The sequence below is a fragment of the Diadema setosum genome, chromosome 13 (assembly GCF_964275005.1).
Source record: "Diadema setosum chromosome 13, eeDiaSeto1, whole genome shotgun sequence".
In the NCBI taxonomy this organism is placed as follows: Eukaryota; Metazoa; Echinodermata; class Echinoidea; order Diadematoida; family Diadematidae; genus Diadema; species Diadema setosum.
In genome coordinates, this window is record NC_092697.1 from 13,792,365 (window position 1) to 13,808,767 (window position 16,403).

General features: G+C 39.2%; 1 protein-coding gene across 1 annotated transcript; it reads right to left on the reverse strand.

Annotated features, from left to right (window-relative positions):
* Positions 1–477: 477 nt before the first annotated feature.
* On the reverse strand, positions 478–13,406 carry LOC140237084 (biotin-dependent 3-methylcrotonyl-coenzyme A carboxylase beta1 subunit-like). Its single transcript, XM_072317023.1, has 10 exons — positions 12,834–13,406; positions 11,576–11,754; positions 10,686–10,766; positions 9,805–9,983; positions 9,102–9,291; positions 5,459–5,550; positions 4,650–4,926; positions 2,536–2,631; positions 1,813–1,935; positions 478–746 (listed from the first exon to the last, which is right to left on the reverse strand). The coding sequence occupies exons 1-10, from the start codon at positions 13,285–13,287 to the stop codon at positions 660–662; spliced, it is 1,758 nt and encodes a 585-aa protein (XP_072173124.1). The 5' UTR covers positions 13,288–13,406; the 3' UTR covers positions 478–659.
* Between the last annotated feature and the right edge of the window lie 2,997 nt (positions 13,407–16,403).

Sequence of the window (16,403 nt, forward strand, 5' to 3'; positions counted from 1 at the left end):
TAATGCATTCTTTTATTTCAGGTGTCCTTTGCAGCTACATACTGTCTTAGGAAATTCACTTTTCTAAACTTGTCTCCACTTTACACACATCTACTCACACACAAGAAGTTTAAAGGCACTTACTCCAAACAAAATCATACACAATTGATCCTCACTTGGTAATCCATCAAAACAAGAGCATCCTACTGCAGAGCTTTCACAGATGTTACTCATTATTGGACAAGTACAATACATACAGACAAGAGGTCCTATCCATCTCATTGCATTCATATATTATAATAATTATATTTCATGCATATTTTCCCCTAAAATAGGAGTATTCATATACTGTACAAGCAGTGGCGGATCTAGAGGGTGGCTCACCGGGCATACGCCCCCTCTTTATTTTTTGTTAAGACAAAAGAAATAAAGAGAACAAAATGGGGGGGAGGGGGTGTGCACCCCCCCCCCCCCATAATTTTGTAAAGGTGCCTCCCCTTTATGGAATTCCTGGATCCGCCCCCTGACAAGCACTGCTTACATGGAATGATAACTTCAGTAAGCACAGGAAATATTGTACGATACTGTAGAGCTGCAGTGAGGTGAAGGTGTACAGTTACATACTCTGTCACTACACTGCTCAGGAGTGTGTACAATGTAGACCCGAACTCTCGCAGACATCACATTCGCAATACCGCCCTCTTTTCGTAGACGAACGGCTGACTAGCTGCCTGCTGCGACAGTATACTCAGGCACTGCCCAAGAACCTACAGAAGAATTGAAGTTGTAGTGTCACATTTCATTTCTTTTCTTCCAGGCAATGAAAGAACACAAATCACAATAATCAATGTCTGAAACCCGAGCACTATACACAGCATTTATTTTGCAGGGTTTTTATTTTCACCAAACTTGCAAGTCGAAAAATATTCACTGAATATTGCCTACTGTCATAAATATGCAATTATATATATATATAACATCCTAGGTGGGATACTGCTCACATTGCTTCGTGGAGATGGAAAAAACAAATTTTTCTTTCCATCGCTGTGAATCTCAAAAGCACTCTTAGCCACTTACAAAATTCTCATACAAGCCCCTTTCCATGACATGTTATGCTCATAAAATACTTGGCATACATAGTATTTTATGAAGTTCACTTAATAATCAGCTTTAACACAATGAAATTAATAACAAGACTCTAGCACAATTTAATAACAAACAGCAATTCCTTTTTTTTTTTTTTTTTTTGGAAAGATTTTATGCAATACTGTTAACAAGAATTATTAAGGAATTTGCACCATCAGCTTTGGACCTGGAAAAATGAAGATTGGAAGGAAATATGGTCTTTTCCTGTCATTACAGACCTACCCATTTTGCTTAGGTACACGTGTCATTAAAGTTTGAAAGAGGTTTTACAGAAAAAGATAATGAAGAACATGACAGAAGATAGTTTGGTGGCAACTGGCTGTGAAAAGTGAACTATTTCAAGCTTGAGCTGAGTTGATCTGTGGTCCACCATGCACCAAATGCTTTCTTTGCTGCATCATCTTAACCCGTTGAAGACAAGTCCCGAGAATACTCGGGCTGGTGTCTTTGGGAAATACACGTTATAGCAAAATCAGTCCGTCTTCAATGGGTTAATGAGGATCTACTCATTCCTGTTTTTACCAACATGTTAAAAACTTCAGCAGGAACACCCCTGTCAAAACATCTGGTCAGGAGGTCCTTGTTTCGTCCTGACCAGTATGCATCTCGAAAGAATATGGTACATGGTGGTCAACAAAATCACCAGTGCCCAAACCTTACTTGTCACGGCAATAGTTTTGATCTTACCTGTCTTGTATCCTGGGGTGCAATGACACCATCATTCCACAAGCGGCTGGAGGCATAGACGGCCGTTGCCTGTTTCTCGTACTTGGCTCTGAGCGATTCCTCCTTCTCTGGCTGCCCATATTCCTTGGTAATGCGCAAGGGAAGAAGAAAGTAAAGAAAAAAAAAAAAACTTGTCAACACAAAGACAAATAGACGATCTGACATCTGTCATTTTGAATGTACCGGTACCAAAATTGTATATTCTAGCATCCAGTTTGGCATAAAGATTTCAGTTCATGATGATGACCGCCAAAAAAACTAACGACAACACAGTCACATGAATGCACATCTTTCATACAGTATACAATGTACATTTAATGTTGGGGTCTCATACCAATGTAGTCATAGTAGAAATTGAAATGACCCTAAAGAATTGCACTGTCTTGGCTCTTGATATAAGAGATAGATGTTTTCAGATTTGTCAGAAACTCTAAGTCAATTCAGTATGTCATCCTGCTTGCATTATGTCTGCTAGTCCCACTATGTGTTGTACCAAATGTTTTTATAGGTAGAAAACAAAGACACTGCCATTGTACAATACTTCTTATAATTTGTCAAGGGCATTTTAAAAGTTTAAACTTTGCTTCACATAATCCCCTTGCAACATCTGCAATCCTACTGGGATTGTGACATCGCAACATCAAAACAGAGCAGAAGAAGTACAGTTCAAAGCAGCACCCCTACCTCTGCTACCAGTCTTGCCCTTTCTCCAGGCTGCATGAGAGCAAACTTGGCATTGGGCCACATGAAGCTGAAACGAGGGTCAAACGATGCACCACACTGCAATCATAAAAACAAGGACACAAAGAAAGGGGGAGGGGTGAAGGTATTATACAGAGAAGGACATACATAACCACATCACATGCCAACATCTTCATTTTGGTAGTAACAATTAAGATGGTGTACAGTGCTAATGTGTGCCATCCTTCTAGTCCATATAATATTCAGAGGAAAATAAAAGGGGGAGGGGAAATGGGGGAAAAGATTACAAGCAAAGTTTTAAACAAAATGTCTTCAGTCTGGCCTTGAATGCTATTGCAGATGTTGAATTCCTCAAACTAGTAAGTTGAATAAGTGTCAAAGACATCATTTTCTCCACTGACTCTGTGTGTGTGTGCACAAGTGTATGTTTATCAATTTATGCAATTATAAATTTTCTTCAAGAGACACAATGTTTTAGTTTCAGTTTGTTTTTACTTCTCCACTTGCACAAATGAAGTCATTACAATAAAGTCAACAATTTTCATATGAAATAAAAAACAAGAGTACAGTAAAAGTGGATATTTTCGCGCGACTAATTTTTCGCGCTAGGCCGGGTCAGAAGAGTTTCGCGTGTTTTTAATTCCGCGGAATCACGACATCACGCACAGGAACGTATGGCAAGCAAAAATATTCGCGTGTTTTTATTTTCGCGCTAGTTTCTGGTTGCGCGAAATGCGCGAAAATTTCAACACCGTGAAAATTTCCACTTTTACAGTACTCAAAAGAAACTGATTATTACATGTATGGTATATATGTACATCTATTTCATGATATCGTAAAGTACACAGGTGAATAGACCAGATCTATCGATTAGCAATTTGCTTCACTTGGATAACGGCCTCTGGGCATCATAGTTTGTCACAGCTTGAACAGTTAGTGAAGTATAGAAGTTGATGAGACCAGCTGTTTCCCTCACTACAAGTGGTATCTTCCTGTCTACGGACATGCCTTCCTGTCAGTCACACTAAATAAGCAACCAAGGAACCAGAGAAGCACTGTCCTCACACCTATGCAGCATTGCGCCAACTTTGCGGGACAAAAATGTGCTTCCCCGTACCAAGAGTGTCTTTTTTTTTAATAGGCTGACCAAAGCTTTCATGCTAACAAAATACTGAGGATCAACAAATTGTAAACTTTTTGTTGTGATAAAAATCAGATTTTCTGGGATACCTCATAAAGTGGCTAAAGCAGAAATTTATTGTTGCCCTTCTGCTACATCATTAGGTGTTGTAGTCTCCTTATCTGGAGACGATGGCACATGGACTAAAGCAAAAATTTGAAAATTCATAACATTTAAAGGACAAGTTCACCTTCATAGACATGTGGGTTGAGTGAATGCAGCAATATTAGTAGAACACATCAGTGAGAGTTTGATGAAAATCCGACATTCCGTTCAAAAGTTATGAATTTTTAAAAGTTTCTGCTCAGTTATGGCTGGATGAGAATAAAGACAGTATAAAGAAAATTCACCTTATTTTCACTTTTCTCGCATAACAAAAGAACACTTGACTTCTCTCTTTCAGAAGGCAAGGGGAATAATATTATCCTTAACATACATCGGTAACAAGTCCAAGAAATGTGCACTTTATTCAAAAAGTAAAATTTTGTGAAATTCTCTTTTTATTTTCATTATATCGTTGTACGCATGTGACATCACACTCTGTAGTAGTCTTCTCATCCAGCAGTAATTGCGCAGATATTTTAAAAATTCTTAACTTTTGAACGGATTGTCAGATTTTCTTCAAACTTTCACTGATGTGTTCTACTAATATTGTTGCATTCACTCAATGCACATTTACATGAAGGTGAACTTGTCCTTTAAACAGACTGCCTAATTTTCCTTAAACTTCACAGATGTACACTACTAATATTTTGGGATTAATCCAAATCAAATAATTATCTGAGGCAAATACCCTTTTGAAGCATTCAACCCTTTCAGAGCCAAAGACTTTGGAAATTGCGTTCAATGCTATGGCAGTTTTGTGCCAATCGGCACTCTGAGCATTCACAAGGTTAACTGTCGTGATCTTGCTTACCATGGCAACGCTGCTGGAGCCGATGCTGTTGCCGACGATGAACGTGATCTTGGGCACTGTCAGGCAGGCCACCGCCGACGCCATCCCGGCCCGGGCCCGGATGGTCTCCCCCAGGAGCTCCGCATCCCCCTCCGCCCAGCTCTCCTCGATGTCCGACACGCTCTGGAGGAAGACCAGCGGGACGTTCCGATGCTGGCACAGCTGGGCAAAGTGCGCCCCCTTGACGGCGGCGTCGTGCGTCAGGGGGCCATCATTGGCCGCAATGCCTACCAGGTGGCTGATGAATGGAAAGGTAGAAATGTCAATTAATCATTTGTTTGATGGTAGACATTCAAAATCTTACAGCATGAGTAGACAAACTTTGCATACAGCACAAAATCAACTTTCTGTGTTTGATCATGTCACAGACTTAACCGTGTTAATGCATACGGCTATCCCCATAGCGATGATCAGATTAACAATCCAAAAATGTAGACTTCAGTATAAGACTTCTTAAAATCCCAATAAATGCACTTTTTTTCTTTTGCCATATGCAATGCAATTTCAAACAATTCATGATTACAGTATTAAGTTGTTGTGTGCCACATTAAGCTGAGACCAGGATGCATGAGCACTTTTGGAAAACATTCAAAAAGCAAAGTGTGCCTTCCCTTAAAACATGACTTGCTCACTTTTACATGTATCAAACAATATTTTGCTCTCAACTGATATTCAAGATTTTAGAGTCATGGGGACAGGACAGTGAAAGCATGTACATGATATATATATTTTCACGTGAATTCTCTTACAGATTTTCTGATCTTACTCACCCTTTCACAAATGCAAAGCCTGTGATCAGAGTGGGACCAAAGAGCTTCTTAAATTCATGCAGTCTACTGCCGTCCACAAGTCGTGCCAATATCTGCATACAAGACAGTCAGGAGATATTTTAAAAAATTTGTTATCAAACTCTACCGTGAATACATGCATAAAACTGTCACAAATTCATGGGAAGTTGGTGGGGCAGTTTTAATCCTCTGCCTCTCGAGTTTATTTTTTGTGATTTTGATTCCCTGGTGTTTCCCATGCATTTTGACATAACATTTTGCCACTTGTGCATTATCCAAATGGCAAAGCAATGCCTTAGTTTTACCATTTGCAAATTTATCCTTTCATTAATGTATGTGTTGCAATATCATTATGTTAAAAAGAAAAATACATGTACATATGTATTAGAAATGTAAAATAATGAAATAAAATAGCAAATACAGAAGTATATCAGAAAAACAAAGAATATGAACTGCGAAGTTAAATAAAAAATCTGCAAGAAAGATATTTTGTGTATGACTTTCACTGGTCAACTGATAAGCAACTTCAAAGCCACTCTGCACTTAAAGATCTTAAAAACAGAATAAATTTATATATATTGTAATGTGAGCAGAAATTGACACATAGATCTACATGCTGTAAAAAAAAAATGAGTACAGACAATAACAAGAGAATATAAAAATAGACAAATATTTACATATTGCAACATCGAGCACAAATTTGCATATTACATGCTGATGGGATAACAAGTACAGTAGGACCTATAGACAATATATATCTCTTCTTTTCTTTTCTTTTTTAACCACATAGGCTAATCATTCATTACATAACAATCCACTGAAAAGACAACCATTTGCAAAATTTGGTGATAAGAACTTTCCCAATTTCCCAGCCTATTCAAGGTTAAAACACTCCCAAAAGTGGTTTTACCATGCAGCGGTGCTAAGGTCACACAAAAACAAAACAAAACAAAACAAAACAAAACAAAACAAAACAAAAACATAAATAGATAAAACAAATTTTCAAAAAAAAAAAGGAACAAGAAGTCCAACCATATTGTTTTCTCTACCAGATGCCTTCATTCATATTTTCCTGTTAGAAAGACTACTTCAAACACTGACAAATGACTACATGTACTGTCCTTCACATTGATATCTGCACATAAGTACCAAAAATTATTTGACAGTGACACTCCTCTTATTAACTTCTGCAGTTACCTTGTGTACGCTGACAGAGCTAATCTATGTCTAATTACACTTCTGCGCTCTGCAGCAGCTAAAAAACAAATGCACTGTAATGATTAACAACTCCTGGTCAAAGTTCATGCAGACGTTTCATTTGTCCATTCACATGTTCTGGATGGACGGGCAAGTGTAGCACTACTCATTGATATGATTACTAGTAAATAGTATGATCTTTATCAAATACTACATGAATATGCTACAAAGGTTAAAATGGCTAAGCTTTTCATATAATAGAACACACTATTGATGACTGAACTAGCTGGGGAGCATTTCAGGGTGCATTTTAGTGTGCAGAGAATGCGTATAAACCAATAAGAGTATTTTCTTTACACGTCCAGCAAGGTGTTGTGAGGATATCAATCATATGGGCAAACACCACACTTGATTTGAAGCTTTTTTCAATCATTTATCATGTGTGACATAAATACATGAGTAACTTTCCTGCACTCAACTGACAACAGAATTTTTAACGATGAGAGCTTAGCTCTCGAGAAGACCGCATGGTCACCCATCTATCATTTTGGACAGCAAGTTTGTATTGACCACTATGTAGCAGATGACTCATAAGCATCAAAGTTTTACATAATCACGATGAATTGTGAAAAAAGTAAAAAAGTCAAAACCAATGAAAACATCACAGTATAGCCAATTGGAAAGCTTTATTCTTTAGCCCTAACCCAGACAGGCATACCCTATCTCCCAGAGCACATTAGACAAAATGATTTGACCTGTATCTTATCTGTGGTAATAGGTGATCAAGATAGATAATCCAATCAAGTGATTATATTTCTAAAGAGAGAGAGAGAGATTGAACTAGAAATGTCGCTATGGCGACTGATGCCTCCGCCATAATGCATGATTCTCCCAATAGGCATAAAGTACAATGCCTTCACAATGTGTGATCCATGACAGTTTCACATAACGGGCAAAATATTGAAATGACAGGTTTGTCAGAAATGTCTTGAACTGGGTTTGCTATAATTTTCTAAGAGTGCAGGTACACATATTTGGGGAATTTTGGGAAAGTTTATGCAATGAGTAATTTCCAAGGTACAAAGAAAGAGTGTGATGACGGTACAAAATAGATTTTCTTTTTTTTTTTTGGGGGGGTGCATTGAAACCTGGCCTTTGACCCTTAACCTTTGACCTTCTGGCTGGAAATTTCCCGGAGAACCTCCATTAGGTAATGCATACGTATTCAGTTTTGAAACTAATAATGCAAGCATTGCATATACTAGTATATGAGGGAAATAGTAAAATTTTGAGGAGTTGACCTTGACCTTTGACCCCTGACTATTGACCCATGACCCCTAAATTCCCTACATAATCCCTGCCAGACAGTACATGCATATGTACCAAGTTCCACGAAGATACATTGAAGCATTTGAGAGAAAAGTAATATTGCAACATTTTCACCTAACCTTTGACCTTTTGACCTTTGACCTTATGACATGAAACTCTCTCTGGAGAATCTTTACGCAGTAGTACATGTCCACACCAAGTTTCAAGAAAATACCTTCGGGCATTGCATAGATATGGGGGAAATTGCAACATTTTTAGCATTTGACCTTGACCTTTTGACCTTTGACCTCTTGCCAATGTCACTAAAATCTACTCAACTATTTGTCCCATCATACATCATCCTTGGACCAAGTTTGGTGAAAGCTGCTTCATCCAGTTTTCAGTTATTACGTAAACAGATAAATTTTAGGATTTGACCTTGATCTTTGACCTTTGACCTCTGTCCGATTTCACTGAAAAACTAATCAAGTAATTGTCCCATCATACATCATCCTCCAACAAAGTTCGGTGAAATTTGCTCCATCCAGTCTTGAGTTATCGCGTAAACGGATACAATTTCATGATTTGACCTTGACCTTTGACCTTTCACCTTCAGCCAATTTCACCCAAAGTCTAATCAAATAATTGCCCCATCATACTTCATACTTGGACCAAGTTTGGTAAAATTCCAGTAAATATTACTCAAGTTATCGCGTAAACGAAAGCGGACGGACGGACAACCCGAAAACATAATGCCTCCGGCACCACTTCGTGGCGGAGGCATAAAAATGCAGCATTCATTACAGATACAAAATTCTCACACAACCATCAACTGTATACAAAATGTATGTTCTCTCTATAAAACATTCAGAAATACCTTCCATGTTCAACAAGACAAACTTGTTCAATTTTGCCAGAACTAACAGCTCTGTTGTACTGTGTCATTCAATAAATCAATCTGTTTTTGCAAAAGAACAAAAACATGAAATATTTTTGAGAACTTTGTTTTGTTTCAAGTCATGTGTTCACTGTTACATGAACAAATTTGTACAAACTTTACATCTAAAAGTGGGGACAAAATGCTAAAATCATCCAGAATACAGAGCACAAGAATCTTTACCTGCCTCATGTGACCTTCGACCTCTCCCGTTGCGCTGACAAGCCCAAGAATCTCGTCCTGGCTGTAGAGAGGCTCGTTCCAATCCTGGGGCTCTTCGGGCGTGGCCACGTTGAAGGTGGAGACGGCATCCCGCCCCATGGCAAACGCCTCCTCCTCGGTGGCTGCAAAGTGGTCCGTGACCCCGCTAACCCTTTTCACGGGCACAGGCAAACACACGCAGAGGTAACACAAAAACAAATACAAAATGAAGACCAAGACAGAATGTTAGCCTTACAGTTGAGCACTCAGTATAAAGAAAAGAACCAATCTGGAGCTAGCTGACATCCAGTGAATATCAAGCACTTTGATAATTGTTTTTGACTTCTTCTTTTTTTTTCCGTTGCAACCTACTGCCTTCTCTTCATTCAAAAATGTTCGGATATTTTTTATGTCAGATCCCAAAAGAGGAATGCAAGTGATGTCTCTCAGCCTTGTAGCATAATAACATCTTATTTCAAGTCAAAGCCCAGACTCAAATGTGTACGACCTTTAATCCAAACTTTGTACTTGAAGTTTAAACAGTCAAGTCAATTTTACTTTTTGAGGCTTGGTCATGAATGTGACACATGAAGATCAATGGTCAAATTATCCTTCATTCATAGACTTGGCAATTTAGTAAACAAGATTCTATTGCACGAGAGTCCAATGACATGATGATTTTTACCTGCAGTGAAGTGTAGCTCCACCCAGATTCTCTGCAGTGACTACTTCCCCCGTGGCTGCTTGGACCAATGGAGGACCTCCAAGAAAGATTGTGCCTATCTTGTGGACAATGATGGCTTCGTCCGCCATACTGGGAACATAGGCTCCGCCGGCAGTGCATGACCCACACACGATGGCTGTCTGAAATGACAAAACATGTTCATTTAGTAACCTTTTTTACCTTTAATAGCTTTGTCTCATTTCATTATTTGATTATGTTGTTCAATTTGATTTGCTTTGATGTCCTGGTTCAAATCCGTCTACCTGGCACAAAGACTAATCAGGGGAAAGAGGACATGCTACAATGGTCTTTCTTGGAATATGGGTCTAATCAAGTACAAAAATCCCTCATGCAAATAAAATCTAGAAGTCTACATAATATGTAAATACATGCCTAAAAATGCTTAAGAAAAAAAAAATTGACAGTATTAGCCTTCCAAGGTCAGAATGGCACAATAGGCTCACATACTGTAAACGATCAACCAAAAAAGAGAGAAAAGAAAGAAATGAAAGAAATGAAAAACAAAAACAAAAACAAAATGAAGAGTGAGGGAAGATGAGTCTTGTTCACTCAATAGTGTGGAGTGCTTCACATAGTTTCACAGTGACTGATTACCGATCAATAGTAGTGTTGGTAGTATCCACTTTTCAATCCAGAGGGGAAAATTCTTTGCCTCAATACCTATCATGCTAGAGCTTCTAAACTTGCTACACACACACACACACACACACACACACACACACACACACACACACACACTTTGGTTTTAAACCCATGGCTGTAGAGGAGTGAGATGACATGTCCCAGCCATTCTGCCAAGGCTACTGCTTTATAAAATTTACCTGTGAAACACCGAGCGCCGAGAGAATGGCCTCTTTGTAGAAAACACGTCCACCGTGATTCTTGTCTGGAAAGATCTCTGACTGCAAGAGAGAAATATACATTCAACATTAATAGTCACTGCCACATGATCCTGATAAGGTGTGTTTGAGCTTACCAAGCTAAAAGTTTCTTGACCTATATTTCCCATGCTCACCCTTACAAATAAAGAGGGAAACCCTTAAAGAGATGGTACAGTATTGGTGGAGATGAGAATTGGGCTTTTAACTTTTTGCGAGATACCAAGAAAACACTAAATGATATATTGCAGAGCATACCATTTTAAGAGGAATTCAAAGTTTATTTGATGAAAATCAGGTTTGGAATGACTGAAACATCCAAAAACAAAGTAAAACAAAGCGATCATAATAAAACGTCGGTCCCACACTTTATTAGAATCGCTCTTTTTTGGATATCTCAGCCATTTCAAAACCAATTTTCATGAAATAAACATTTAATTACTCATAGAATTACATGCTCTCTCGTATTTCATAAGAGGTTTCTCATTATCTCACCAAAAAATGTTAGAAACCTGAAATTAGGTCTCAACCAAAACTGTACGTCCCTTTAACAAACACCAACAAAAACTGTCTACAGATTTAGAAAAGGCAGTTATTCACTGGGGTCAATCTTGCCAAGATGACCAGTATCTCCATCACACGCTAACAGTATGAGTTTATGAGACCTGTTCAAAAGCAAATCTTTATTAAGCAACAAAACTCGTACACTTAGATACATGGAGAAAAAAAAAATTTTTTTTGAAGGGGGGGGGGGGGGCTACTGCTTGCCCAATAAAGCACATTCATTTTGGGTTTAAAAAAAAAAAAAAAAAAATTAGCATTATCTGTTTTACCTGCATGGGAAGGAAGGCCCCACCGCTGTCGATGATGTATATTGCAGGAATCCTGCTCTGCTCACAAATATCCTGCAGACGCAGCTGCTTCTTGACGGTAATGGGATAGCTGGTGCCCCCCTTGATCGTGGCATCCGATCCGCTCACTGCACACCACTTGCCACGAATCTTCCCAATGCCTGTAATTTGTAAACAGTGCAGTGGAGCCAGACAGAAAAAAAAACAATAATAAAAAATATGGCCTGAAGGCATGGCCTAAAAATAACTAACAATGGCATATGTTGACAATTTTAATGTCAGTGGGTGGTGAAGCATGAAATTCAGTAACTGCGACCGGCCTGGGTATAACTGTGTACAACGGAGTGCCCCGGGGTTAGAAATTCAGATGTCATTGGCTTGTGCTACAGCTGTAGTTACACAAATATAATTTTTTTTAAAATCAAAGGTTTTTAGTATTGGTCTGATGACAATAATACAACACAAGAACAAAAAGTGTAGGGGTATAAGATCTAGCAAGAGACAATACGAAGGTGGGAAAGGTACTGCTGATCTGGAGCACAATACTTTGAATCTTTTCAAACTAGAATGAAGTCTTGCATCCTGATTTGACGGCATCTTCTGATCTAACTAGTGAAAAGGGGAAAAATTTCAAGTCAATAAACTGCCATGAGAACCACACAATGCCTTTGGCTTTGACAGTAACTATTAATAAACAGAATCGTTCAGCACTTCTGAATGACAAGTACAATGTATCTCAAGCCTTTCCTGATGCAAATCCCTACAACAAAGTTAGTAATACAATCATACATAAACCTCCCTCGTCTAGGTATTATCTAGGCTTCGTAAGGCCTCTCTCCTTTTGTTTTGTTTTGTTTCATCTGCTTTACAACTGAGCTGCACACAGAATTGTACAATTTGCAGTGAGGTTTTCACTTGAACTTTATTTGGGCACTTGACAAGAACAATAATAGTAATAATTTACACCAACAGCAGTCTGTATTCAACTTGATCGAGAAACAATTGTTGAGAATCTTTTTTTTTTTTTTTTTTGGCTTAGCAGAAAAAAAAACAACAACCAATATTTAAAGCAGGAGCAATGCCATTGTTTGCAGGATTTATCTTAGATTAGGGCATATTGTTTGCGCCTAGAAATGTCGAACGATAGCTAGCCAAAAAGTGCACATCTCACTCCCTTACATGGCCTTATATTTGCCCTTCATGATTGTATGTTATGAGATGTAAGTAGACCCCTCTTTACCACAAACATTGCTTCCAGCTGGTATTGTTCCATACTCCATTTCCCAGCCACAAAGGGGAGACAATTCCAAGAACTCGTTGTCGTAATCATCCAGAAGAAGACGAAGTCTGTCTCGGATGAACAGCTTTTTATTGCGTTCGGTGTGCTTTTTCATTGCCCTTTCACCACCTCCAGCTCGAATAACTCCGAGCATTTCAGTCAACTGCTCATTCAGTTCATAGTTGTGGATGTAATTCGTCTGATAATCAAGATGCGACTGGTCAACTTCCCCGTCGATGGGTACGAAAGGAGTTTCCCCTCGCCGAGACGCCCCCGCTGCGCTACAGGAGCGGGACGGCGTGCAGTGCCACTTGCAGCGGCTCGATGTCTGCAACTTGGCTCTCGAGCAGCTGACAGTTCGCGCGATCGAGCAAACCGACTTCATTTTGCAAAATCCAGTGATTAGGTTAGACATGCTTATTCAGTACCAGTAGGCATGTATTACACATGTGCAAATCCACTCGTACTCCACACGGTTTACAGGTTAGTAGCCTGCCTTCTACGAGTTCAGTCGTCAAGGGCAGCCATACTGTCTCGGTCTCACCCTGGATGGTGGTTCCAAACTAACTGCATGCATTATGCATACAGGAAGCATGTAAAAGGTACAGGTTCTAACGTTCTGTGTACTCCACATGCGACAGTACAATCAGTCAGTGCGTCCTTGTGCTGCCCTACTACGCTAGCCCTCTACTGGCTGATGTGTACAAGCTATATACAGGAAAACAGTCGGGTGTTTCCCCATTGAAGGGTGGAGAGGAAAAACGGATCCCTCGATCCAAAGAGATCGAGGGGGGGGGGGGGGGGGCGGGAGGGGTGTGTTTCACCAAGAATTTACTAGTAAGTCGAACTTAATATTCAAGATTGACTAAAAATTATGGTATGCTGTGTATGTCTTCATTGTTGCTCAGTTAATGAAATGAAAATGAAAAATTTAGAGACTTTTTTCATGTACGGTAGACACACATTGATGATACAACTACTACAAAGGAATTAAATAACTGTAAATTATATTGAAGTGGATGGTGAAAGGCTAATAAAATTGAACAGGAAAACCACTGACATACTTTAGAGTACCATAATTTTTAGTCAATCTTAAATTTTTAAAATCGACTTATAGATTCTTTGTCAAACAGGCCCCATCCCCTAGCAGTCAGTTGCGGTCGAGACAGTTCAAGTGGGTGAGCGTCTTACCAAAGATCGTAAACTGAGTGCACGATCTTTACGTGGTTAAAATAGACGCCTTTGGTTAGACGTTACCTAACCCCGTCGCGGGGCGCTGTAACACAGTATAGGAATAACGCATGCCGCGGAGTTGTTTAGCGAGTATGCAGTGCACGAGAGGTTTCTTCTGAGCATGCGCACTCCACACGAGCCGGAGGCGAGTGTGGAGTGTGCATGCGAAGAAGAAACCTCAAGTGCACTGCATATCGCTGAACAACGACGGGAAAATGCGTTATTCCTTTTATAAGATGGCTAAGTAATTTCAAACGCGAGGTGAATATACCGTGTATGAGAAAGAAATAATGAAATAAATCCAATATCAAAGATTTTGAAATTGTACTCACCGTTGGAAAATGGCCCAGAGTAACGTTAGGCTTTCTCCGAGATTATCCCAGCTTGTGTTGAATACTGTACTGTAAAAGTGGATATTTTCGCGTGACTAATTTTTCGCGCTTGGCCGGGTCGCGCTAGTTTCTGGTTGCGCGAAATGCGCGAAAATTTGAACACCGCGAAAATTTCAACCGTGGATTAGACAATTTGGGTGCGCGAAAATTTCACGGGCGTGCAGGGATAGACACTTTTCGCGAATGATCACGTGGTACACTTTGACCAATCAGCAAGCTGGAAATTACTTAGCCATCTTATAATACGTATTTGTCCGTATGGGGTCGCTGCTGCGGTTAGACGTTACCTAGATTAGGGTCTAGGCTTAGTATAACTTATAGACTCACAAGCTAAAGTTCTTTTCTCCTTTTTTTTTTTCTTAACTTCTAGGTCGTCGCCAAGGAAAATAATCCGGAAAGGACATTGGATTAGATCATTAGTACTTTCCACTGCAACTGGTGAAAAGGAATTTACACACATGGAACTTTTGGAAGATGTTTTTCTGTCGAGAACGCAGTTACGATGCGGAGGTGAACGCATGTTGGTTAAACACGGTACACAACATACAGTAACGTAGTGTGCCGGAATGCTCAGCATCATCATATCGGTGATCAGCACAGTGTTGTGCATACAGAGGATGCGATCGACGCAAAATCCAATCTGGACTGTAACCTTACACGCCATGACTGGAAAGAGGCTAGTAGATCATGATTTGAAACCCAAACAGAACCAACTGAACAGAACGAATTTAGACACAGCCGTAAGTTGCATCTTCACTATTCATATTTTAACGTGTTTAAACTTTAATGCATCGCTACCTTGATACGAAAAAAGTGTGTAGGACCCTACCGGTAATTTAAGTTGTCTAGCTGCATGTTTTCATCATATTATTGCAGCCCGGAACCAATTGCAGGGGTCTGATTTTCGAACTTGTTCAAACTTTGATGTCCCTCGATCTAAATATTCTACAAATAGGGCATACAAGTACAACACGTGCAGATGAATGAACTATGAACATCCCGAAATAATCATACAAAAAATAAACAAACTTTAAAATCGATGCTTTTCTTTCAAGATGAATTGAGTAGACCTAGATTCTACATAGATCTAATATGCACTGTTTGGAATTAATCGCTCCAGGCACTCCTTTATTCTACCATTACAGTCTACACCAGAAAGTGAGTAAGTGCATTATGGTACGGGTATCTATTTATTCATTCATTCATTCATTTTCTTTTTGTCGTTGCTTTTTTGAAGATGCATCAAATCAAATTTGTTTTTGTGTCACACTGCCTTATGTAACTAACAATTGTGTAGCCTGCTTGTGGTTAGATTAGACTTTAATTAATGACTGGCAAAATTGATGATGGATTCGTACAATCAAAGTCTGGGCGTGACATTTCCTCATTATCTTGTTGTTTTGAGACATGATTTGTTTCTTTAGGCCTACTGCTCATTCAATACTTGGGTATCTTAATGGAGTATGCATGGATGTCATCTAGGGAGCAAACCTGAGGACACGTGCAGTTTTCGTGTTCCTAGATGTCCTACAGCGATTTACTGGTTTATGAGACAATCCCTCGTTCCGGAAGGCCGGCCATCTACAGAGAGAGATTTTCCCCTTTATAAACAGGCAATTAAGGTGTAGGCCTAAGTCTAGTTGCCGTTTTAATAATTGCAATTAGTTCAAGAATGATTTGTTGACTTGATTAACTTAGTCGTTATCAAAGCAGTTTTTTCTTGTAGAAAGATGTTTAATGTTTTCTTAAATATTTTGTTTGTTTGAAGACGAAAGTATCCATCACCCATACTCATTCCAATACGTTGTTACGGAATGCCTATATCGTGTATACAAAGCAAAGAATGACGGCGACACAGGGGAGATTTCCCGACATGTAAATCCTCCAATAAATTCCACTCCACGCC